At 33.3% G+C, this 26,005-nt stretch overlaps 1 protein-coding gene and 5 non-coding genes across 8 annotated transcripts in view; 1 reads left to right on the forward strand and 5 right to left on the reverse strand.

Annotated features, from left to right (window-relative positions):
• Nucleotides 1–26,005, forward strand: part of LOC105198204 — a 105,895-nt gene that overhangs the window by 74,624 nt on the left and 5,266 nt on the right. For all 3 annotated transcript variants that reach the window (XM_039456227.1, XM_026137350.2, XM_039456226.1), the window contains 9 exons: nt 5,896–6,060; nt 14,260–15,185; nt 16,082–16,459; nt 18,292–18,472; nt 20,766–20,864; nt 22,775–22,995; nt 23,057–23,195; nt 24,553–25,322; nt 25,651–25,742. In XM_039456227.1, coding sequence (XP_039312161.1) covers nt 5,896–6,060; nt 14,260–15,185; nt 16,082–16,459; nt 18,292–18,472; nt 20,766–20,864; nt 22,775–22,995; nt 23,057–23,195; nt 24,553–25,322; nt 25,651–25,742 — 2,971 coding nt within the window. The remainder of the gene's footprint in view (nt 1–5,895; nt 6,061–14,259; nt 15,186–16,081; nt 16,460–18,291; nt 18,473–20,765; nt 20,865–22,774; nt 22,996–23,056; nt 23,196–24,552; nt 25,323–25,650; nt 25,743–26,005) is intronic.
• On the reverse strand, nt 18,866–18,937 carry Trnae-cuc. The gene has a single exon. It is a non-coding gene; the product is annotated as a tRNA-Glu (tRNA).
• Trnae-cuc lies at nt 19,084–19,155 on the reverse strand. The gene has a single exon. It is a non-coding gene; the product is annotated as a tRNA-Glu (tRNA).
• Nucleotides 19,584–19,655, reverse strand: Trnae-uuc. The gene has a single exon. It is a non-coding gene; the product is annotated as a tRNA-Glu (tRNA).
• Trnae-uuc lies at nt 20,082–20,153 on the reverse strand. The gene has a single exon. It is a non-coding gene; the product is annotated as a tRNA-Glu (tRNA).
• On the reverse strand, nt 20,222–20,293 carry Trnae-uuc. Its single transcript has one exon. It is a non-coding gene; the product is annotated as a tRNA-Glu (tRNA).

The following is a 26,005-nucleotide window of genomic DNA, read 5'->3' on the forward strand; positions in this document are numbered from 1 at the left end:
TTTGAAATAGCACAATAGCGAATTCGATTGCCACGCGCTAGTGCGCACTGGTGCACATCAAAGCCAACACAATCAACGTAAAGATAAATAATATGTAATTTCTTTTGCACTCAAGTTAGATTAGCATACGACGGTTTTAATGTGCACCATTAGTGCGCACTAGTGCAATGCAATCGAATTCGCTAATGTAAATAAAACTTCCAACGTTTATATGGGGTTACACGGCAGAAGTAAATAAAACCGCGTGATGGGAAAAAAAAACAAAAGATGAAAAATATATTTTTATAGTTAAAAACATCCGTTGCGAAAAACCTGTTGAAAAACTTCCGCTTTATGAAGACATCGATGTGCGTTTATTGATGTTTAAAAAGAAATAATATGATTTATTGATATATGACTTATTGATAATACGGTTTATTGATAAAAGTTGTAAAGTATAAAACTAAAGTTAAAGATGAGCAATTCGATACTGAAGAAAAGAAATCGTTAACTCTCACGTTTTATATTCTGAAATTGGAGAATACGAAAAGTAGAAGTAAGGAAATATTATAAATTTGAACGAAAAACATTTTTTTTTCAACACAAAAATTACGATACGGGCCAATATTAATTATCTGAAAAGCACGATATCGATTAAATACAAAATGTAGTTCTTTCAATAAAACTCGTTAGCATCTAATATTTCAATCTGTTTTCTCTCTGTCTATAACTGCCACATAAACCAACATCAAGATGTAATATTCAGTTCCAATCAAATAAAGTACTGATGCATCTCCATTAACGATACTCCTATTACTACAAATCGAAAAATAAATTTGTAATAAAACAGAATGTGAAAGAAGGAAGAAAATGAGAAATTTTGCCGCACGCAGCAAAAAATATAAACTTTTATTATGTCTCCAAGTTAAAAATAATTATTTCTTTGTTAATAATTTAGTACTGTTTCTTGAATATGAAAGCAATAAAAGGAAAAACTTCTGTGACTATGAGAAGCAATTAAATAATTGCTCAACATTGCAGTCAGAAAAAAAATATGATTTTTTTACAAGCTGTAAAGTAACAATTCCAATTAAGTCCTAATTACGGGGCAAATTTGCAAAATGAAATGTTTTACAGACATGTATGTACTAATAAATTGCAGAAAAATTTCGTTTACATTCTTCAATTTTTTAAAAAATAAAAATTTTTTTTTTAATAATATGGAATGATCTTTATAATCATTGCTGATATTTGAGGGAAAAAATAAAAAGCAACCTTTAATATTAGGTAACCTCTCAAATAAGTTCTAATATCGTAAACTATAGATTTTTTTATAAACAAAATTAACAAAATAAAATAAACAAAATTTTTGACAATTTTAATTTACAGCGTTTTAGATTGACACGTCTCAATTACATAAAAAAGAAGTTAACAAAGCTGAGACTCTCTACACAACACATTTAACATTTTATAATTAAGTAGATTTGAAGCAAATAAATTATGTCTGAAAATAATTGTATTTACAATTTGGCTGTCCTATAGGAATTGTATGTAGTTTAAAAAGGGTATAGCGTGGTATGTTACTTAATATGTGTGTAAAGTATAATATATCTCTAACCCATCTACAATTCATATATGATTGCTTTATGAAAACTTCTGATTGCTCCATTCTCATTTTTGAAAGATATTTATCATACAATCTCATTACACAGAATTGCATACACATACTTTTACAATTTATTTTTTTTTTTTTATATTTTACGAAAACTGTAGCGTGCACGGAATGTCTCAAAAAAATGTTTCTATGAAAATTTGTCGAAGAATTAACCTCTAAAAATATTTTCCGGTCAATTTATACATGCTTTCGATATAAAATGTACCAAATCCATCACTCCAACAGAATCTTGTGCATCTTGATATTCACATCACGACTCCACTTTTCCGGAGAACACGAAATTCCCACCGGTAGTGGCTGCGGCACCACGGTACACAACGACGATTACCCGGGCGACATAAAGCCAGCGCGAAAAAGCACTCGCCTTTCCGGCGGTTGTCGCTCTTGCATTTTTCATCGCGTGACACAGGGCACAAGCGAGTTGTTAGAATGATCTCTGTGACAAGATGAGAGTAGCGCAGGTGCTATAACTGCATGTGTAACATCGTTGCTTCCTATCTGCATAAATAAATGAGAAAGCCACGAAGTCAATGCAACAAAAGCATTCATAAGCTTTCTCGACGTGTAATTATAAATATTGACAAATAACCCGTAAGCCACTAGATGAAACAAAATGCATCGGCGAAAGTAATTAAAACTAAATGTCACGTGATAAGAAATTATTTATACTAACACTGTTCGCTCTTTTCAAGCATCCAAATGGAAGTATCAAATAACAAAGATGCTTATTTTTTCAAGTATCGAAAGGATGTTTACATAGTCGATATTTTCGAGTACTATCGATGAAAGTATCGGGCAGCATTGTTTTTTCAACAAATAAAAACTGTCGATAACTAATACTTCCTCGAATCTATATAATCCTTCTAGACACGTTTAGAAGCTTATGTGTGTATGGTTCTCCCACGAAAATAAGAAACACTCGATTACATCCGCTTCAGGTGGAAGTAGACTCGGCTTTCGAAATTGATGCATTCTCCGACATGCACGGTTTATTTGATACAAGAGTTGTTCCTGAGACTGCTGTACCTCTTCTCCACAAGATCTAGTATCATTATTTTATTCATGATTCTGACGTTATAGACAACACTCTGAATAACGTTAAGAAGGATCATTAAAAATTCATTGCGAACTTAACAGAAATAATAATATTTCTCCCTATTTCAAAATCATTTTATTTATAAATTCAATGATCTAAACCTTCAGAATACATTTGTAGAGTACATTTTGAAGAAAATGCATTTTAAAATTTACTGTAAATTCAGTAGAAATTGATATTTGTAATTATTTAACGTTATAAATCTCTTATATAAGTATAATGTTTTAAGTTGCTCAACTTGTTGTTAAAAGAGAAATTGCAAATAGCCTATACAGATTAACACCTAGCAAAACTGGAACATAGGTATAAAAAACTAAACACGATAAGGATAAAAATATTTTAGACAAAAGTAGTACGCCTCAAAGGAGGATAAGTAATGGTAAAACCAATTTTTTAAAAAATTCAATTTTTCATGGATATATGAGATATTTTATACTTTATTCGGGCATATTTTGACATAAAATATAAAATAGCTCCGAAATTATTGATTTTTTTAAGTCGTACTTTACTCTCTAAATCTAAATCAATAATCACTGGATTACCCAGTGACATACACGGTACTGATACATCAGTAATTATGTCAACCTAAATATCAATGAAAAGTTATTGGTAATCACTTTACTTAGGACATAATTTATAAAAATGTGAAGCACTGCATAATTGGTAGAAGAAAAAAAGTGGTTAGGTGATAATATAACTAGTTTAAAAATAAATTTAAAAAAAAAGTTAAAAGACACACGGTTTGTTACAAAATTATGTATTTTTAATTTTCCATTATTTAGAATTTTCCTGTGTTCAAAAACATTAGTAATATCACTAGAAATTATTTTATCCTTGTTTAACATACATTAAACAACAAAGATAAATTGATGTCTCTAATGTTTTTGAACGCAACTCTCTAGAGTGGAAATCGACGTATTAAAAAAATATTTTGACGTAAAAATTTTGCTTGAAAAGCCATTTTAACAAAATACCATGTTATTATTTAATGCATATCTCGAAATGTGTACAGCCAAATAAAAAGTTAAATAACAAAAAATACTCAAGTGTACATCATACATCCGTGTGATAATACGCTCAAGTTTAAAAACAATGAGGAAGTATGTGTAATTCAATGCTAAAATGTACTTTGAAAAAGTTTCGAAATACTAAAAAATAAAAATGCCTTATTGCAATTGTTAGCTATTATATATTGACATATTAGTGCCATTAAAAAAACGGCGGGTTAGTAAATGAATAATTCTACAAGCAACTGTTACAATATTTGTCACATAATAATGAAGAAGGGTAGCCGTAATGTCCATTGTAGTCAAATACCTCCTTCTCTTTATTTTATGAAAAGTTTACATTTTATGTCAAAATTTCTGAAAAAGTGCACTGCATCGATACTTGATTTTTCGAAGTTATTGTTATCATTTTTTCGCGATGCCGATTGGTTCTCTCGCTGCGCTAATTTCGTGAGCGACTATCATCGCGGAAATCGCGTATTCTGACTATGTGTACGCGTATGTGTATTGAGGTATTAATAGTGTAATTTTTCTTTGATCTCATGCAAAACATTTACAAAACACTAAAATGTAATTGAAAATTGATTTCTGACTCACCGATCCGATGCGCAACGAGCGGAGTTAATCAGCCACGAAGCTACGGTGATTACTGCAACACACAAACATAAAATTTAAAAATTAAAACTGGGCTCAAAATAATCAATATTTCAACAGTTAATTTTTATACATCCAGAGAAAGGTTTCTTTGAGTCAAAAAAATATTTTTTTTAACTCAAAGAAATTCGTGCACTGCTATGTGGTTAGAGAAAATTTTTTTTGAATCAAAGAAATTTTTTAATTGTTTCTTTTATTAGAATTAAAGAAACAGTTTGGTTATGCAACGCAAATTTTTTTAAATAAAAGAAATATATTTTTAAAACTAGAACTAAATTATTTTTTACATTTTTATCAGTACATTCTTTGAATTAAACAATTAGTTGTTTAAATTAAACGAATAATTTGAACAAATAACATTTTACTTTAAGAAAAATTGATCACGTCATTTCTTGAAATCAAATAAATTTTTAATTTCCTCAAATGTATATTTTTATTCAACTTAAAAAATCAAGATAAAGAAACAATTTTGTCAATTTATTGCAATAAGATAAGATAAAAGAGAAAAAGATTATTAAATTGGTATAAATAAGAGTTATATTTACCCCAAGGTTGCTCCGCTGGGGCCCGATGCCTCTCCCAGGCCTCCTCCTCCTCTCAGATCCTGTAAATCTGTAACATACAAGTATAAAAAAAATTATAGCAGCGATCAAAGCAATAAATATTTTAAAGTATAATTATGTAGTTCGTTGAATTTTATTCATACTTTTAATATATATATTACTAAAATATAATTTTTTAAAGTCCTTTTATATAATAATTATTTATTTAAATTCAAATAGATGATTAAAATCCTTTTTAAAAACAAACATCCTTTTCCTTTTTTTTAAAAAAAAAAGCATATAAAGAATAAGTATATCAAATATATCGAAGTTATTATTGTTGCTTTTCTGCGAGGCCGATTGGTTCTCCCGCTGCGCTAACTTCCAGAGTGGCTGTCATCGCGAAAATCGCATATTTTACTATGTGTATTGAGGGGTTAATAGTATAATATTAAATGTGTAATTTGTACAAAATTATGTAACATTAAAAGCTTTTTAGCGCGTGCATGTTTTGTCATAATATATATTGATTTTTTTACATCTCCTTGTTAGTTTATATGCAGAATAATTAAAGAAATTATATTATTTAAGAAAAAACATAATTTTACTTAACAAAATAGCCATAACCTTTATACAACCACAAAAAAATTCATTTTTTTTTTAATTAATATTTTAGAATTATTTATCTCCACTTAAATCATCTAACTTTTGCTTAAAACATATTTGCCTACTAGGTTCAGTTTTCGACATATTCAGGCGTTTTATTTTAGATGCCTCATTCCTGCATAACAAAAAGCCTGAGTACATTATATCTCAATGAAAGAATTATTACATAATATTATTAACTTTTTTAATCAACTTTTAACATATCTCTATTAATCATAATTAATATTTAATGTGCTTAATATAGTATTAACAGCATTAATATAATTTTGATTCCAGATGTGGATGTACTCTTTAGGCAGGGCATTATTGGACACGACTCCCAGTGTGACGGCATTAACGGGAACCGTTTCCGTTTCGCCTTCTTCCGCTTTGCAATCAGTGTTGGCCGCCATGACAGAGCCTGATCCTCGCAGACGTGCCTCCTTGATGAATTTACTCGACGTAAGTTCTTAAGTTTTAATGAAATTCTTCCATCCAGATTTCCATCCTGAAAATCTCTTATCCCCTGTTACGTTTCTATCAATTTTCATCAATTTTCTCAAGATTGCGCAATGCAATATTTATATACAAATATATTTAAAGCATTTCGCCCGAAACTGTTTAAAAGACTGCCGGAAATTTATTCATCCTCAGCACGAACACTCACGCGTACATAAGTTGTACATGTAACTAGCGAGCATTGTACAAAGCATTGTACAATCTGTTAATACAAGACCGAGTTTACCGATTTCGCCACGTAGTATAATCAGGCAGCTTGAAATTCTGAAGTTTGTTATATGTGCGCACTATCGACAGTTCAAAATAAATCAACGAGTATCGCTTAGAGTGACTCTTCAGTGTTCGATATATCACTCTGCGCGCTCTACCAACGCGTCATTTTCCACACATGTCTTTCGCAAAACAGTTGTCGATTCTCGAGTTTCATCATTTTGCTAGTGGCTGTTCGACATCTCTGCAGTCAGATAAACATAGCGTTTATCATTAAAGCGATGCGAACGATGTTACAATAACGTATATTTTAATATTTTTTGGTTGTATTCTATTTTATTTATTTGTATTATATTTTGAGATTTGTTTTCATATAAATTTCGTGCTACATTTTTAGAAATATATTTTATATCGCAATAAACAAAAATTTTTTATACGCTACTAGCAACAAAAAATGTACTTCAAAAATAACATAATAGCACACTTCAAGTAAATAAATATAAGATTTTATGTCATTGTATTAAATTAAATGTCTTAAGCCCGTCTACATCAAAGTAACTTAACTTTAAATGCGATTTTAATTTTAATTTACCTTTCAGTTTTTTTCTAATTTTTTAATCACTAGAAAAAGATAGAAAGTAAGTCATCTAAAAAAATGACGTAATTATTGATATTACCAACTCAAATTTTTTTCGAATTAATTTTATAAAATTGGTAACCGTTTTATTTATTGAAAGTACAAGAATAAATACGAGAAAACTTAACTTAATTTTAGAAATAAAATATTTTTTAATTACCGACATATCATACATCATTTTTTAATTTCTTTTTCATTTTTTACTTTTGGGGATTTAAACAATAACATGAGATTTTATTAATACGGTTTTTCAAGGGAAATTTTATATCAAAATATTTCTACGATAAATCGATTGTCACTCTAGAGAACTGAGTTTTAGAAATATTAAAAAACATATCATTTTATCCTTGTTTAATGTTGAACAAAAATAAAATAATATCTCTAATAATATTTCTAATTTCTGAACGCAGGAAAATTCCAAACAATGAAAAATTAAAAACATACAATTTTGTAACAAAATACTATGTTTTTTAAACTAAACCAATTTATTTAATTTATTTTGGAGTAGCCATATTACCATCACTCTGTCTCTTCCACCAATTATACAGCACATTTTTATAAATTACGTCTTAAATAATAAATATTTTATTACTTTGAGTCCAGAATCTATTAAACGACACTTTGACGAATACAATCGTTCAAATTTCAATATACAATATTAATTATTAACAAAATTATTTAATAAAATCAAAATGGGTACCATATTACCCCTTTCTCCTCTACTTTAAAAGTCGTCACTACGTGATCATATGCAACTATGATCACGGATCATGGATAGATACATTATTCAACGTGTACCACGACTTGCATCTTAACAATCCGCGGATTAACAATATCTAATCCCAAATGCAGCAGCACAAAATTAATTTCCACTTCACGATTGTGAATGATGAGTTATTCAACGTTGCGAACGTATCCGTTCGCGAGCAGCTGCGTCGGACTGGAATTGGGTACAAACACACGAGGAATGCGTAGCGTGCGCCAAGAAAGGCCAGGTCGTCTCTATGGTGAGAATAATAAAGCAATTTGTCACTAATAACGCGCGACACTACCGTGACGATGAAATTTCGTAACGCAACGTGACAGAGTAACTCGATCTTTAGTAACTGCGACTAGACGTCACAGCAAACATGTGTCTATGTGCAAACGTGTGCATCTCTATGCTTAGAGCCTATGTATCTCCATAGACATGCATCTGTGTCATGCTGTAGATCATAACCGCGAGAGCCACTAGTACTTTATGCAGAACATTATGGTTATGCATTTTATTCATGATTTTCGTTGTATATAATAATTATCTAAATTATGGATTTCAGAAAGCAAACAGCAGATCGCGTACAACATATGTTATCATTATTAAAAATGCCAAAAGTGTGTTGAGTAGTATTTTTCACGTAATTTTCATTAAACAGCAGACGATAATATCACGCAACTGCGTCCTTACTTTACACTGTTTCTTCAGTAAATTATTTCATGTAAAACTTCATTTAATTAGAGAATCGGCGAATTTGAATAATTAACATATTGATAATTAACATTTTATGCAATAATAATAGATTTATCATGCATAAACCATACACGAATAATCGTTGTATTGAATAATCAACGCTACGAATTCCCTCTTCACGATAATTTCGCTGAAAAGAGAATTTTAATTGTGCACGGTTTACGTCTAACTTCGGTAATGTTCAGATGGGATTAATCGATAGACCACATAGACTTAATCATAGTCATACGACACCGTGCGGCCCTTGGGTGTTCGTCGTTGGCTTGCATGAGAGCTTGCTTTAATTGAATCACCTATCACGGACAGAGCGAGCACGCTGCGCGTGCAGCATTTGTACGTCCCGAGATGACACTCGGGATGCAAACAGGCGGCGATGATTTGCGTGACAAGGAATAGCGACGTGATATGTCGTGTCGCAACGGCGAATAAACGTACCTCGAAGAATAAAACTCGAAGAATGAGCGAGTCAGAAACGCAATATTTAGTATCTGATCGAATGCTCTATATTGTGACATTTAATTAACTGTTAATCAAGCAAACAGAACATTCGTAGCTAAGTTACGTGTATCGAGATAACATTAAAATAAATAATAAACGTGAACCCGATTTATAATAGTAGCCCAGTTGTAACTGTCGTAAGTTTAATACTATTTGAAACTTTGTTTTAATGAAATATTAATTTAAGTCTCCTTTATCAAGATATTTAATGTCCTCGATTAAGAAGTTGTGTAAATTGCGTCTAATGAAATTGCCTTCCGTTCTCTTTCTTTCAAGGAAGAAGAAATCTCTAATTCGCTAAAGAATTTGTCTCAGCGAAAGAACATGAAACATCATGTATATAATATATATATATATACATGTATGTATAAAAGTCTTAACATGAACTGAAAATCAATTGAACAAATATGCGCGCCGACAACCGCCAACCGCATATAATAGCTCGATGAATTGTGGTATAACGTGTTCGAAGAATGCCACGTAAAAAAAAGATAATAAAAATAATATATGTATTGGAAAATACTTTACATTGTTGCAAAAAGTATAACATTTAATATAGAATTACACGCTTCACGCATGACATTCCAAAAAGGTAATCTCTCTCTCTCTCTCTACTTTATTAACTTAGACCCAATGGTATTTGAAACGCGTGTTGTTCTGTGTATTTATTATAATTTAAGTGCATTAATTGAGTATACAAAATGTTAATGTACACAATTATTATACATGTATCGCATCAAATTATTTTCTGCTGATTAGCATAGTTCATACCCGTGTAACGAACGAAATAAGATTAATATTAATTGAAACTCCCGTTTCTCCTACTCACATGTTAGAATTAAAAGAGTATTTTCCAGATGCGAATGTCGACGCGAGAATTTTTGATTTCGTTATTCACGCCGGGATTTAACAACAGGAGTTAATGGGCGCAAGTGATTTCTAGCTGTTCATCGGATTTTCGACGATATTATACAGATGCAAATGGCAAGATGAAATTTAATCGTGGACGTTGGACTCGCGCGACGTCCCCGCGCATGATTAAATTATTTTGATCAGACAGCAAACAGACGTAAAATACGTGTGATGCAAATTTCTTCCACGTGTAAATATTAGGGCGAACAGATAGCGTGATATAGGTTGCACGTTGTAGCATCATGAGAATGCAACACGTCGCATTATTTCTACACGGAGCGCGACGCAACACTTTCGAAAATTTTCAATCTTAGCCTTGATACACGTATAAACTTGAGATAAAAGAGAGAATCAACTTCTCTTCCTTAGAAGAAAATTAAAATAAAAGAGAAAGAAAGGAAATTTCTCATTTTCAATTTGTAAATAAAAGAACTTTCATGCGAGTAAATATTGTAATATTACTTTGACAATTTCACGAATCAGACGAAACATTTAGAAAATTTGGAATATGCGCTCAGATTTAACACTTTGAATGAATAATAGTAGGAAAAGGTGGTGTCCCCCCCCCTTGACCATCTTATCCTGTGAAACTATCTGTTAAATATTTGTAAAAATAAAAATGTACGACATAAAAGTGAAAAGGCCTAGATTAGTCCGTAGCAGATCTTACAAGAAAAATAACCAACTCCTTCCGATTTTAATGAGCTTCGAATATGTTAAAATTAAATAGAAATAATAGACATTTTTTATAAGTATTAAATCGTACGTTAAAGAAATGAGAAACTGCTTTGAAAATAATCGATTTTTTCTTTCGAAGCGAATATCATCGAAACTATTATATAAAAGATAAAAAAATATTCTGAATCAAAGTTGAATCATTTTAATAGTACTTTATAAGAGTAATAAAAAAAATATTTTACTTTTTAAATAATACTAAAAAATTTCTTTAATTTAAAAAAATTGAAAAAAACTTTTTTGTTACTGAGTACTCTTGAAACCTTTCAATTTTGAAACATTTTTTCTATCTCTAACAATTTCGACGATTTGAAAGAAATTTGCTTAAAAAAAACCAATTTTTTTTTGTAAGAAATATTTCACCACTCAACGTACGACTTAACACTTATTTAAAATATACGTATTTCTTATTTTCGTCTATATTTTAATATAAATAAAATATCCAGAGCTCACTAAAATCGGAGAAGAATACTTGGTTGTGTTTTAGTGTTAGTGCCAAATAATAATTTTTACAATCTTCAGCCTATGCAAAATACGCGCCGCATATTCGTCGAACTCGAAACACAGTCATTGTCTGAAATCGAAGTACGTAATATCACAAATTAAATTGATGAGCAAATAGTATTGATACTAAGAAGCATCTACAAGATGCTTCTCCAGTTTGTCCGAAATAACTGTAAAGAATTTATTGCGAAAAAGTAAACTTCAACCAGGATACTATTAAAAGATATTAAATTGCTCGTCAATACACAATTTCCTTCATGTTATGTATTCCAGTATTATACAATGACTATGTTTCAAGTTCGACAAATTGCGCCGCGCAGTTTGCATAAGCTGAAAAAATTAAAATTATTATTAACATAGATCGCTACAACATAGACATTCTCATCTTTATATGTGACATCTTTGTCGGTCCTAATTTCACTTAAGTATTGTTAAAAATATATTGTTGGCAGTTTGACTACTAAAAGTACTTTATAATCTACAATAAATTTTAATAATAAAGAAAACTATACTGCTATGAAAAATTTATTGTTCGGGTATATGTAAAGTAAATAATTTTCAAAATTTTCTTAATCTTGTAAAACGTTTATATACATTGCTTTATATATATTGTGTATAAAATTGTTTAAACTTTAACACTGTAAATCTTAACCAATTTATAAAAATAATAATAAGTAAAACAAAATATTGATCCACTAGGTACATACTACACATTTGAGAGAAAGAAACAATCAAAAATTGTCAAATATTTTACAAATTGATCAAATCTATTTTATTGACAAAAATGGAAAGACTAGAAAAGAGATCGAGTATATCGAACTGAAAAGAGACATACTGAAAAATAAAAAGGTTTTGCCCAAAATGTAAGTGTTTAGTTTCGAAACTTATTAAACAATATTGATAAGACATGCATCATAGATATTACACCTTTAATGTTTACTAAAATTTAATATTCCTTTAATCTACAAAAAAATACACATATGTCAATTTCAATATTTAAAAAACAGTGCAAAATTATTGTTTTCTTTTTTATAATTTTTAAACATCAAAATAAAACTTGTATAATAAAAATTATAGAAATTAATTAAACATACAGTATCTTTCTCCATAACGACTACAAGATTTAAAGCGGAGATTAAAACGAAGCCCATTACAGGCATGATAAAGCCTGCCGAGAAATTTACACGAGCCAAATCTCGTTCTCAAAAGATTACTTTCTTTTTTCCGGGCACGTTATTAAGCAAACACGACATTAGAAATAAATTCGTAAACCGATTTGCGTTGTACAATTTTGTGGATCTTCCAAGGGTTTAGCGCGCATCGAACGGCATGACGACTAGCGATCCCGGATGCGAAATTGCATGCGAGGGTGGTGGCTCACATATATCTACGATAATTTCGCCAAGCTCGATGATTAACGGCCGACAACTTGAAAAACGCGGCGGCCGTTATCGCGCGCGAAGAATGAGGCGATGGCCGTAATAAGTCGTCCATCTCGGGCCGCGATAATTTTGCAGCTGCAACCCCGATAACCCCCGAAATTGATGAAATCGGCCGGCGGGGAGGCGGAAGGACGAGGGCACACGGCATGCGGCGTAATGCGGAACCGCAGTTTCTACGAGGAATCCTCGGCGGCCAATAAATTATCCGCTCGAGTACCTACTTTGCCTGGCCGTATCTATCCGCGCGGATAAAGCAAGCCTGTAGCCGAACACACGCCGGGGTTAAGATGAGTGCCTCACTGACTTCGTAGCCGGTGGATGCCGATCGTGGCACGAACTGATTGCCAACGGAGCACCATTTGCCGTTATTTGTTAAGAATAATACACGTCTATTACTCTTCCCGCACATCGTTTATTTCTTAATGTCCCGGTATAATAAAACAGCATATCAACCTCAGGTCTTGTCCATTGCTTTCGCGCATCGAGAAATTTATATCGTAGCTGAACGCGTTGGCCACCCCGGTCCTATTTATTAGCTTCAGCTTAGCTTCAGAATATTTCCGCATTAAATTTCCTGACTGATTAATTCACTTGTTCAAATATCATTTTTATAATATAACCAAAAATTTTTAACGATTTATTATTTAATATTATTTTAACTTTTAATTATATTACAAACACCTTTTTTTCTCAATATATTAAGCAATGCATAGAAATATTTTTTACTAATCTATTAAAATTTCCCAGAAAAAATTATTGGGTAACAAAAAGCTAACGCATATATCACTCAATTAAAGCTAATTAGAACTGTCCCAATTGATTGCAAGCAATAAAGCTGAAAGCCAGTATCACAATAAATAAATCAAAAAAAGCGACGTTCTAATTAATCGCACAAACAAATATTTAACATTTTCAATAATTATTTCATTATGAGATCTTTACGAAAATATTTTTTACAATCTCTTCTTAAAATCTTTGTTTGTAAAGTTTCGGATTCAACGTCACAGGGAACACAATGACGCGTTAATAGATGCTGGCACTTCTCCCCCGAGGATCTTAGCTTAGTAGGATCTATAGAATTCCGACAACAACTATTGTCCTCTTAAGCTAATAGTTCGTCTACTGCGCGATGCGAAAGTTTCGAAACTAGATAATCGGGGCGCTAGGTAGCACGATAAACGCATCTCTGCGATCATATTATGTTTGAGATGATTACTACGAACTTTCAGATTTGCATGAATATTTATCTGATATATATATAAATATACCACGCTAGTGGTCAAGTAATTCTACCTTTACGCGCGCGCGACACAAGCTGCGGTCAATTAAACGCTACAAATGCTTCGAAGCATTTAATTAACCAATCAGAACAAAGAATTTTGCAAATTGAACAATCAAAGGATGCTTCAAAGGATGCTTCAAAGTAACATCAACTAGACCGTACCCACAGACTAACGCTAATTGTCGTTCAAATTATTTTGACATAAAAGAAATTGTATTACAAATCTTACAATCTACATTTTTCATGAATTCTCTAATTAAAAAATGTTACATTGTACAACGTTAATCTTGTACAGGACTACAATTCGCGCAGTTTTCACTTCTATCGCGAATCCTTTCCTGCCTATCAAATATCAAATATCAATAAAAGGCACCATTAATGTATGACTCGACGGTATCATGTTCTCGCTTTGCAGGTAATATCGGAATATTGTCGGAGGCGTCTACAAGCAAGGGCTTTCACGCACATAGTGATGGATATGTATCGAGAAGTTGTGCGATCGCCGCAATACACCGCGCGGAAACGAGCAGCCCAGCTGAACGCTTTGTGCTCTGGAACACGGAACATGGTTAACCAATTGAACCAACAGAAAATCTATGATTATCATCATCATCCGCAACGACAGCAGCAGGACTGCGTTCCAGTTGTGAACGGTCGCTGTGAACCGCTATATTTTCAACATCAGGCTCGTGTCGGGCAACATTTGTCGAATCAATTAGCTATCCAGCAACGGCAGCAACAACACGATCACGTTCAACGTTCAACCAATCAATTTCGCTCGCTTCATCAACAGCAGGATTGTGTACAGCAGCCGCCAAAGAGTCAGCAAAATTATCGTAATCATCATTACAATCATCAGTATGTGAAAGGAGCGCATTTCAGAGCACAATCACGCAATTCCCAATCGCATCCCAATCTGACGAGCTTGTGTGACTCGCAGCAACAGCAGCAGCAACAACAACAACAGCAACAATATCGAGATGTTACCTACAGAACGCATTTTCAATCGCAGTTGGATATTCAAAGCGGTAGTCGATCGATAGGACCGGCGGTGACACGTCGGATTCATCCACGTCGGATTCATCATCACTCGAGGACGTACTCGCAGCCAGTTTACACGCGGCTTCAACACACCAGGAGTAGCGGCAATCTGCCGACGACGACGACGAGCGCGATGGCCGACGCTAATCCCGAGGGAAATGTTTACAACGACCCGATATATGCCCTGCCGGTTAAGCCCTTCCTGAGCTCCCAGGATGTGCGAGTCAATGGACTGTCGGCGAAAGCCTCCGCGATCTGTCACGGCGACGATGTTTACGGTGGATCGTCATCAATAAACAGGTAACCACGGGATAACGTTCACGGACTTACTCGTGTCAGACGACCCAGCCAATTTTATTTATAATTTAACGGCTCAATACAAATCAAGAATGGCCAGTATACGATCATAGCAAAATCTCGATGCTGAAATAATGTTTCTTGTATGATTTCACATACAATCTCTAATTCCTTTGAACCGCGTGCCTTTATTTTCGGTTTCAAACACAGCTCTTAAGTTGAATCAAAAAAGTTTCACTCTTTGTCGAAGTAAGGGGAATATTCGTTCAGGGATCTTACAATTAGACATGCTAATTAGCATCAGTAATATTAAGTCGATTGTCAATTTAATTCTGTAATATTACTTTTTTTTATTCAACTTAAGAGCTGCGCTTGAAACCAAAAGTAACGGTGCACGATTCAAAAGAATCAGAAATTGTAGGTAAAATCATGTCATAAGAAACATTATTTCAGCATTAAAGTCTTGCTACGATCGTACTGATCTTCCTCAATTTTATATCATAAAAATCACAATTTTTATCCCAATATTGATTATTCTTAATACAATCTATGTTCTTCATACTTATTTCGTTAACACAATTTTTGAGATAAAAAAAATTTTTTACACTTACGACAAAAAATTTTTATCGTGATCATAAATTACAAAAATAAAAGCAATCTCATAAAATCCATATAATAGTTTTCCATTACAAAACAAAAAACTTGGAGAGAAATATTACACGTGAAATTTAAAACTGTCTGACTCAAACGTTCGTCAGAAAATATAATTATGATTACCTTTGGTCTTAAATAATTTTACTAAAAATAAAAATCAGATGTAAATTACTTATGTTTAATTTGTCTTATTTTGTGCAATGTTTCTTTCTAATTCCGAAACATCAAAAATTCATCCGAAATAGGCATCCTTCGAATACCGGTCGCTCTCAACCTGACATAACTTCGCAACCAAATGAGCGTCTCCGTGAAGATATGTACGGACAAACGTCTGCGGGAAGGATGCTCCTGCAAAGACAACACTCAAACCCGCAGCTGCCGAGTAGAACGCAAGCTAACGAGGATTTCAAGCGGTTGTCGCAGCCGAGCGTCGCAACGGCCGAGTCTCGATATGTCGGCGTTGCGCGAAAAGAAGAACAACCAATACGGCAACAAAATTCTATGAGGTTAAGAAGAATGCAGGGACCCCCAAAGCCACCTCGAATTATCACTACTCTGAGAAAAACCGCTCTCTCCGATTCAGAATGTAACAGTCACACGGAGCCACCGGCAAAACCTCCTAGGTAATTTTTTTTTCTTTTCTTACATTTCAATCAATTACCTGCGTCAGTTCACTACAATCTTGTATCAGTTCTGTGTCACGATAAAAGAAAGAAGAAAGTAGGTCGTTTGTCGGAGAATTGAGTAACAAATTGCGCGTTACTCATTATTAGAGAAAAGCATTCAATCCCGATACAATTTGCTATTTCAAATCGTTACAAACCATCGGAGCTAACCGATAAAATTTTAATCAATAACCAATTTCGTTTAGAGCAAAAAGAAAAGAAAAAGAGACAAGGAGTTTCTGGTAGTTCCATTCTTTAATTAAACGTTCTTTTATTTAGTATTTTCTCTTCGAATAGGAAAGTAACGGAAAGGTCTTAACTTGTAAGGTCTCAAAGCTCTTTTAAAGAACAACATTATGCACCGTACACTGCGCGAGCAAATTCAGAATTTTATGTAACGAAAACGTCGGTGTTACTCCAGAAATTTACATATATTATACTTATTCCTTTGAAATTCACACTTTCACCGTGCCGAAATTTCATCGATCTTGCGACAAGGGCGGTCGTTTAGGAGGCAAATGAGGACACAAGGACGTGAAACAGTTTCACGATCTTCGCGCACGACCCGCATTATTAAGTTTTGCCTTCCAGTCGTATGTTCCTGTTAATGAGCGCTTATGAGAGTTCCCTCTCACAGAGAGACGCTCTGTGGGGGACGATTTTCCTTTGACGCATCGTGGTTTTGAACAACTTGGAATATGCTTCAAGCTCGTAAAATCAGTCGGATGATGCTGCTAGTCATAGTCGAATGTATGCCGATCGACTGCATCATGCCGGTTATGGAAAGGTCAAAACATGGCGCGTGGCGGCAACCTTTGACCTTCCCGAGAGTTAGAAAGCTCTAGATTTTATGATGACATTTAGTCGAGCGAAAGCAAAACAAAAGCACGTATCTAGTTAGATAGGAAATTAATGTAACTTTTGTGTATAGTCTAGAAATTTTAATAAAACGAAGTCAATGTAGTTAAATTAAAATTGACTTCGCGGGAGTCGATGTAACGAAACAATTTTCTGATGTAAAATATTCACTTCATTGATTTTACATTAGCATTCAATCCTAAATACTAAATACCATATTGTAATTTTTAATCGATTAACATGTTAATAATAAATTATTTTATAAAATATCAAGCGATGTCTTTAGATTCAATCATTTCGTTTTCAAAAAATCTAAAATACTAAGCATATTCTCTTATAATATTTTCACAAATATTTTCTATTCCCCTTGCCTTCTTTGCCACACGCAAATATACCTAATTGCAGAAATTGATTTGGCGTCAAGAAAATAAAATTTTTAAACAAACATTTTATTTCGATGCGCTCTTCCCGTTCCAAGTTTTTAGTATGGACGATGGAAAGGACAGAAGGACAAAGGAAAGACAAGGAGGCACTTAGCAATGACTGTCCTAAAAAAGCATCCGGAGTCTAGCCCAGTTGAAGTTTAATTAAACTCGGTGCGAGAGAGTTCGTTAACATCGCCGGATATAGCAAGATTGCATCCCACGTGATGTCTGTCTGCGAAATTTTGCCATAGGCATTTCGGTTCGCTGCATAATTAGGTGCATCGCGTCTGATATGACGAATGAAAAGCTCTGCTTGGCTCGATCCATATTAATCACGCGACCACAGAAAAAAAATCAACCGAAAAAATAAAACTCATATTTCCAGCGTCAGTTCGATTACATTAAACCAATTACATTCAACTTATGCTATAGATTGTCGCGTTTTTGAAATATGTTGTAATAATTTATTTGTTAAATCTAAAAAAAACCCTATGAAAATATTTTCAGAACCATGGTGAGGAACGGACCAAGGGCTCGGCGAGGAAAAGCAGTTCAAAGAGCACCGTCACGTTTGTACAGAACGGTGGGTGGGCCCACAAGGAGTTTCAATAAGGCGCAATGTGTTGGTCCTGAATTTGTGGTTCGTGCCAATCAGCCTCCGAAGACACTATGCGTGGGACAGGCCAAGGTACGAAAAAAAAAATTATTAATTTACATTAAAACGTAAATGATTTTAAATACCGAAGCAGACCGTAAAGGATTTTAAACTTTAACGCATTGATACTCGTTTATCTTACATTTCAACTTTGTCATAAATTCTAAATTATTAAAGTTATACACACAACTATATTTCGTATAAACCGTATATTTAATGAAAAATGAAATATTTTCAATGAAAATGTTCTAAATCTTCTATAACTGATCTTTAATCGTTTTCCGTGTATTAATTAGAAAAAAAAAAACTTTAAAAATACAAAGAAATTTCTATAATTTATGAATACTGGAATGGACAAAAAGTGAAATAGACCACTTTATTATTATAGTTTCTTTGTGACGTTTTGTGAAATCTGTAAAAAAAAAATTCCGGTACCGGGAATCGAACCCGAGCCTCCTGGGTGAGAGCCAGGTATCCTAGCCACTAGACCATACCGGAGGATATGAGATCATGCTGCTACAAATCATTGTATTTGTCCAATAATTTACTTTCGAGTTTGTTATATTTTACTTCATAATTTATAAAAGTAAAAAATATTTAAAAAATAAATATTAAAACATTCGCGAAAAATACTGCAAAACAAATTCCGGTACCGGGAATCGAACCCGAGCCTCCTGGGTGAGAGCCAGGTATCCTAGCCACTAGACCATACCGGATGACGATGGTCATTTCCTGAACAATGATGACAACTCATATCGAAATAATTATTCTTATAAAATATACCATTGCATATTACTTCGTAGAAATTAAATATCTAATATATTAGATATTACTAAAATTATTAATATCATAATTCGTACCAACATTATTATTTTTTTAATTACTGTACTATTGTTTAATATTTTAATTATTTAGAAACAGAAAAATCAATTCATATAATCTGAAATATTATATATATGTATGTATGATTGTATGAATGTATGTACGTATGTATGTATATACATATTTAAAGTACAGTTAGAATATTTAAAAAAATAATTTAAACATATTGTAAGTATAAAATTAAAATATTTACAAATATTGCATAAAATTACTACAATTACATGCATAAAAATTAAAAACTAAATAAAATGTAAAAAAAAAATTCCGGTACCGGGAATCGAACCCGAGCCTCCTGGGTGAAAGCCAGGTATCCTAGCCACTAGACCATACCGGATTGAAGACCAAGTAGCTAAAATTCACATATCCCTATACAATCACTGGCACTATATATTTAATGTTAATTTTTAAATAACAAATACATAATAATTTATTATATAACAAAATATAAACTAATTTTACTAAATAAAATAAAAAGAAATTAACGCATACACTCAATAAAATATTATTACGTAATTATTATTTAACTTAAAAAAAAATTTTTTTTAATATTTCTTATTTAAAAATGTATATTTAATTTTTAAAATATTTATAAAGTAATGATTTAAACATATTACATTTATTTTTATATATTTTCTGCTTTTGCAATTAAAATGTAAAAAAATTATGTAAACAAAAATTATATCATTGCTTTGTGTTGCAATATTGCTTGAATTATATTATAAATTTAAGCTACTTTTCTTATTTTTTAAATAAAAAATAATTCCGGTACCGGGAATCGAACCCGAGCCTCCTGGGTGAAAGCCAGGTATCCTAGCCACTAGACCATACCGGATTACGTTTAGGGATGATCTTAAAAACACACTTCTATCTATATTCAGGGAAGACAGGGATAAAAATATATTCCGGTACCGGGAATCGAACCCGAGCCTCCTGGGTGAAAGCCAGGTATCCTAGCCACTAGACCATACCGGATTCCGGTGTCGTCTGTCAATCTGGCTGTGTACGTGGCTATTCATGGACAACATTAATTCTTTTAATATAATTTCAGAACTTTTGTATCTCTTAAGTGATGAAAACTAACAATAATAAATTTATTTATTTATTTTCTTGGATATTCCAAATTAATATTAATTTTATTTAGCAAGAATTAATGTTTTGTCGCGCATTGTGTAAACTATATTTTAAATTTATAATTTCTTGAAAATATGCAAATATTAGCACTAAAATAATAATAGAGATACATTACCTATTCAATTTATTAAATAAACAACCTAGTATTTTATGAAAAAAATTTAGTATTTTCTTTAATAGTATAAAAAAAGGATCAAAATAAATATTTGTATTAAACTGAAAGTCAAACAGAAAGAAAAATAGGGATAAAAACGAGAGAGGTCGAATGATATAATGATGGTAAAGTATTGTAATAACTCGTTCATCTGCGTAGGCGGGCAACTCTGGCCGGATAGTTGTAATAATGCTGACAGGACAACGCGTAGAAGTAACCTGCGATCCTCAAAAGGTCACCGCCGGGGATTTATTTCAGGTAAGCAAAAAATCAAAGTGTAATTTAAATTTGCCAATTTTTTATCAGCAATTTTTAAAAAATATTGCATATTTCAAGTAAGAGGCGAATAAAAAAAGGCGGACATTTTACACAAATTATTTCAATATTTTCGAAAGATTATTAATAATAAGATTATTAATAAAAAGATTATCTCTAAACAAATAACATTCTCCTGAGTTTATAGTTAAATTGAAATTTAAAATATTAAAAATGCATTAATCTTCATTTGTGATGTCGTTACAACATAATTTTATTGACAATCATTCATAGATAACATACATTTATCTAAGAATCAATCATATAATTAATGATCACTGCTTTCACGTCAAATTGTACAAGTAATAACATTAATTCGAAAATAATAAACGTAGTCCATTTAAATCGACGTAATGTAGCGCTAAAATAAATTAATTAAATTAATTGAAGTAATTTGAAAATGAATTTTCGGTAATATTCTTCAAATGCATTATCCCATATATAACTTTTTTACCGCGTAGGATTTTTCTCTATAAAATTCATTTCTCAGGACGCTAATAAATTGTATCACCCATATGTGAAATATATATCTCGCGCGAGAATTTCGTGAAAAAAATATTTTTTATTCGTTGCAAAAGAATGCACCCTGCCAATATATATCCCGTCAAAAAGCTTTTAAAAAGTATACTTTATCCGTTAGTTCTCAAACAGAACTGGTTCGATTGTAATGCTCACGCGACGGTGGCCTCTCCAAGCCACACTTATGCCGCGAAAGCCAAGACATGGCCGGTTGTTTACGAGACCACAAATTCCGGCGTGAACTCGCGAGAAGTTCTGGCGAGCCGCCAAGCTTAATCATTATATACGACAAATCCACAAACCACGAGTTATGTGATCTCAACGACGAACGTATCGCGCAATTCCTTCTTCCATAAAAATCAATGCTCCAACATTTATTCAAATTCAACACTACAGAGACAAAGTCTTTTCTTGTAATACTATCAATAAAATTACCAATGAAAGAATCGGTCGGCAGTGTTGTTCTAAATTATTTGCAAGAGAATTAGTATTGAAATAATGTAAATAATTAAAATAATTTTGTGAATTAAAGACATTATAATAAAACAATTGACATCCAAAACAATCATATATCGCTCTGCTGCATTAATGATCAATGCTCTTAAAATTCTTATAACTTATAGAATGTTTATCAGACTTCTTTTTTTTACCTAAATGTTAAAACACAAAAGTGGAGAAAGGGAATATAAGGGCATTTAATTTCACTGATCTCAAAAGACAGGTCTCTGTTTCAAGCTTGCAACTCTTCCTGTATCTATCACAGCTCAATTCAAGCTTTCGAACGTGACCAGAGTATCTTGTCGTGCAATTTTTAATAATGATTGATTTACAGAGCGTCCGAGACTCGAAAGTTCGCTGAGAACTTCGAAATTGAATTACTCGTGCAGATTCGCGCCAACAGAAAATTACCTCTGCGGCAGAAATGTATATCGTGTCGCGATAATAATCTTTTAGAGCAATCAAATGCACACCCGTGCTCTCTGCATTTAATTGCTTGTCTCGCATGATAATTTCACGATAAATCGTAACTTACGGACACTAGTTCAACTTTTTCCCTTGCGCTTCTTACATGCATTGCATAGAAACGTCAATAAAAAAATATAAATGTATATCAAAACATATATGTGCCAAATTTGTGCTACATGATTTACACTAAAAGTTGGTACAGCAGCTAAAATTATATTTACGTTTATAAAGTAATATTTAATTCATATAACCGCCGCTTTAGCCATTAAAGCTATTATCAGCTAAACCAACATACGTGGGCTTAACCAATCTCAGACGGATTCTATAACATATATCATTTTACACATTGTATACGCAAATCCTTCCAGGCTATTGTTCAAGCGGAAAGCCTCGATGAAAACTTCACTCTAGGATTGGCCGTGCTGCTAGCCGGGGATTTTGCGATGTTACCACCCGACACGAAATTAAATAAGGTCGCGCCACCAGGTTGGCTAAGCAGCGGCAAAAGCAAAAGCTTACTGGGTCTACCGACTAGTTTCATGCTGTATCTGCGGCTGCGATTTTTCCTGCCATCTCTTCGTGGAACCAGGTTCGTTCAAAGGTAACGGCAATACGTTCGACTGAGACTAATCTACCCGTATGGTTTCCAGGAGTTGGATATCAAAGCATCTACTGTATCTGCAAATAAGGCGTTGTATACTGGAGCAGCAGCTGGTCTGTCCATATTCCGAATTAATCAATTTGACGGGCTTCGCACTTCAAGCTGAATTTGGGAACTACAACGTCAACGTGAGTTAACGAGTGATTCATATGACGCGCGCTACTTGAAATGAAATTACCGTTACGATAAGAAGCAATAAAATGTTCAAAAATAATTGTTAAGCTCTAGATAATAGGGATTAGTGAAATGAGAAGCTGTGACACCGTAAATAGAGAATATTTGAGACTCTGCGTAAACTACACGTTCGCCAATAAAACGTGATTAACTTCTACTTCACAATGATGAATTTAAAAATGTTCAAATATTGTTGTATATATAAATCCAACAATTGTTAAATTCAAAGAATTCACTATAGACAATTGCAAAGTTAAAAATCTTTTAAATGACGAATTCTAAAATTGATTCTGTATTGCGTTAAAAGAAATAAATGTTTGTATAATATACACGACATTCCAGAAACCTGGAAATAAAAATTGGAGAGCAAATCAAATATAAAGGAAGAATGACAAAAGTATAAACAAAGCTTCTAGGAAGCGAAAATTGAGAAAATAAAATGTGAAAGAGACTTTTGCATCTCTTTTACGTTCCATTGTTCCAATTTTCGCTTTCTAAAGAAGTTTCGTTTACGCTTCTGTCAGTCTTCCCTTAAATTTGACTTTCGCTCCAATTTTCATTTTCGCCAGGAAATTAACGTCCATCTGTCAATACTTTTTAAATTGAATGTTTAAATGTAAAAATAATATTATATGTACAGGATGTTCCGTAACTGATTATACAACCGGAAAAAGAGTAATTCTACATGAAAAAAAATATGTAGAATAAAATTTTTTGTGACGAGTTATTTTTGAGATAATCGAAATTGAAAATTAGCATATCTTGACATAAAATATAAAGTATTTTGTGAACTATTTCATTTTTTTATACCTTAATACTTTGCGTACCAAATAACAAGATAAATTAATTGGTGTAACAAAAACATAATTATTACAAAAAGTTAAACAACATGCAATATATCATTACACATATTTTTTCTAAAGATAGCTATATGCTTTCTTTACAATTAATTCATCTCGTTATTATATATAACGGTATGAATGTACTTTTAATCAAAAAATGAATAGTTTACGAGATATTTAAAATTTCACGTTTCTAATTGTACCAGTTTCGTAAAACCCTGTGTATATAAAACTATATAATATATAATTTAAAAAATAGAATATTATATAGTTTTTGTGCCATAGATTCAATTACTAAGCTACAATGTTCAACCGTAGATATAAAATGATCAATAACTGAGTCAGTTTTCTTAGTATCTTAAGCAAATAATCGGACATTATTTTCATCTGCTGTAGCAGCGTTGACAATAGTTCTAACATAATCCGTGCACGACTTGTCGCTTCATCAAAGATGTTGTGTATCACGCAGGAGCACGGTTGCGGGGATTACTTCCTTCTCGAGCACTACGTGCCGGAGTCCTTGATATTGAGCGCGGACCGGCATCAATCGCAGCCCTGCGTCGACGCCGATACACTTCGGGCGCAGCTTCACCGCGCTCACCGCGACCGCCGTGGCTTGGACTCGAACAAAGCCGAAGAGATGTTCATAACTCACGCGCAGTCCCTGCCGGATTACGGTTCGCACTACTACATCGCCACGGTAGATTCGAAGGAACTAGAGAAACTGATGGTGCGACAGAGGAAGGGCAAGAGCACCGTGTCCGACAACCGCGACGTCGTGTCATCGCAAGACGATGCGGAAAACGCTTACCGTCAAGAGAAACCCGCTCGAGACATCTATGGCAGAATCGGCGTCCCGCGGTTAAGCTCTCGCGAGGATGTGCCGATAATACCCTATTCGGATGAGCAGGCGAAAAATGCGGCTTTATGTCGCGAAGAAACGTACAATAACAATAATAATAATAAAAACAATAATAATATTAATAACGTTAACGGTAACAATAGTAAGAACAATAGTAAGGACGGCAAGAAAAAAACGGAGAGCAACGTGTGGCTGGCGATACACTCTCAAGGCTTGAAGCTGCTGGAGCGAGGAGGTGAGCCGAGGGAGAGAACGGAACTGGCCCACTTTCAGTGGCGGGACGTGCAGAAGTTGAGTTACAGCAAGAGCTGTCTGGTTGTGCATAGCAAGCTGAATGGGAAGCGATGCAAGTTCAAATTGCGGATGGACCATCGAAAGTAAGTTTGCCTGTCGCGATTTCGAGGATCGATCGAGCAATCGGCTTTAAGTCCGTATCAAACTACGGGGTTTCCGGTTGACGGTTCTATTCCATAAGTAACCCGGCACGGTTGCCAGCTACGATTTAGCCCGTCCTCTATTTGGTCGTTCTTCAATCGTCAAACTGGCAATTGTAACCGAGAATCCGTAGTCTGATACGGGCTTCAAACAAGGTGCGGAGTGGCCGGCGAGTACCCAAACACGTGTCTCGAGTGTCTCATTGTGCACTCGCCGCCCACCATCGCTTGCAATAACGATGTTTACATAAAGTGTCTTTCTATTTTCTAGAAGTTACTTCGCCTTCAAGCTCACCTCCCTGCATCATCAGTTCTTCGTCAAACTTCGCTCAGAGCTCACGTCGCTTCAGGGCCTTGCTAAAGGTACACGCGCTCTTTCCTACCGATTAAGCCTGCTTGAAATGCTTAGAACTTGAACTTTCCGTAAAAGTTACGCGACAGGAAACTGCTCAATCGCGACACTTTGTCACGCGGATTTTGATCTTCCTCTTCTATGGAAATCTCTTTAAAACGCATAAAATCGTAGAAAATTGAACTAAAACTTTCATAATGATTATATTGAAAATTTAGAACCATTCATAATCACACAAAAACCCAATTATTGCTAATTTTTCAATTTGTTCTTT

Source organism: Solenopsis invicta, chromosome 12, assembly GCF_016802725.1.
Source record: "Solenopsis invicta isolate M01_SB chromosome 12, UNIL_Sinv_3.0, whole genome shotgun sequence".
NCBI classification, from domain to species: Eukaryota; Metazoa; Arthropoda; class Insecta; order Hymenoptera; family Formicidae; genus Solenopsis; species Solenopsis invicta.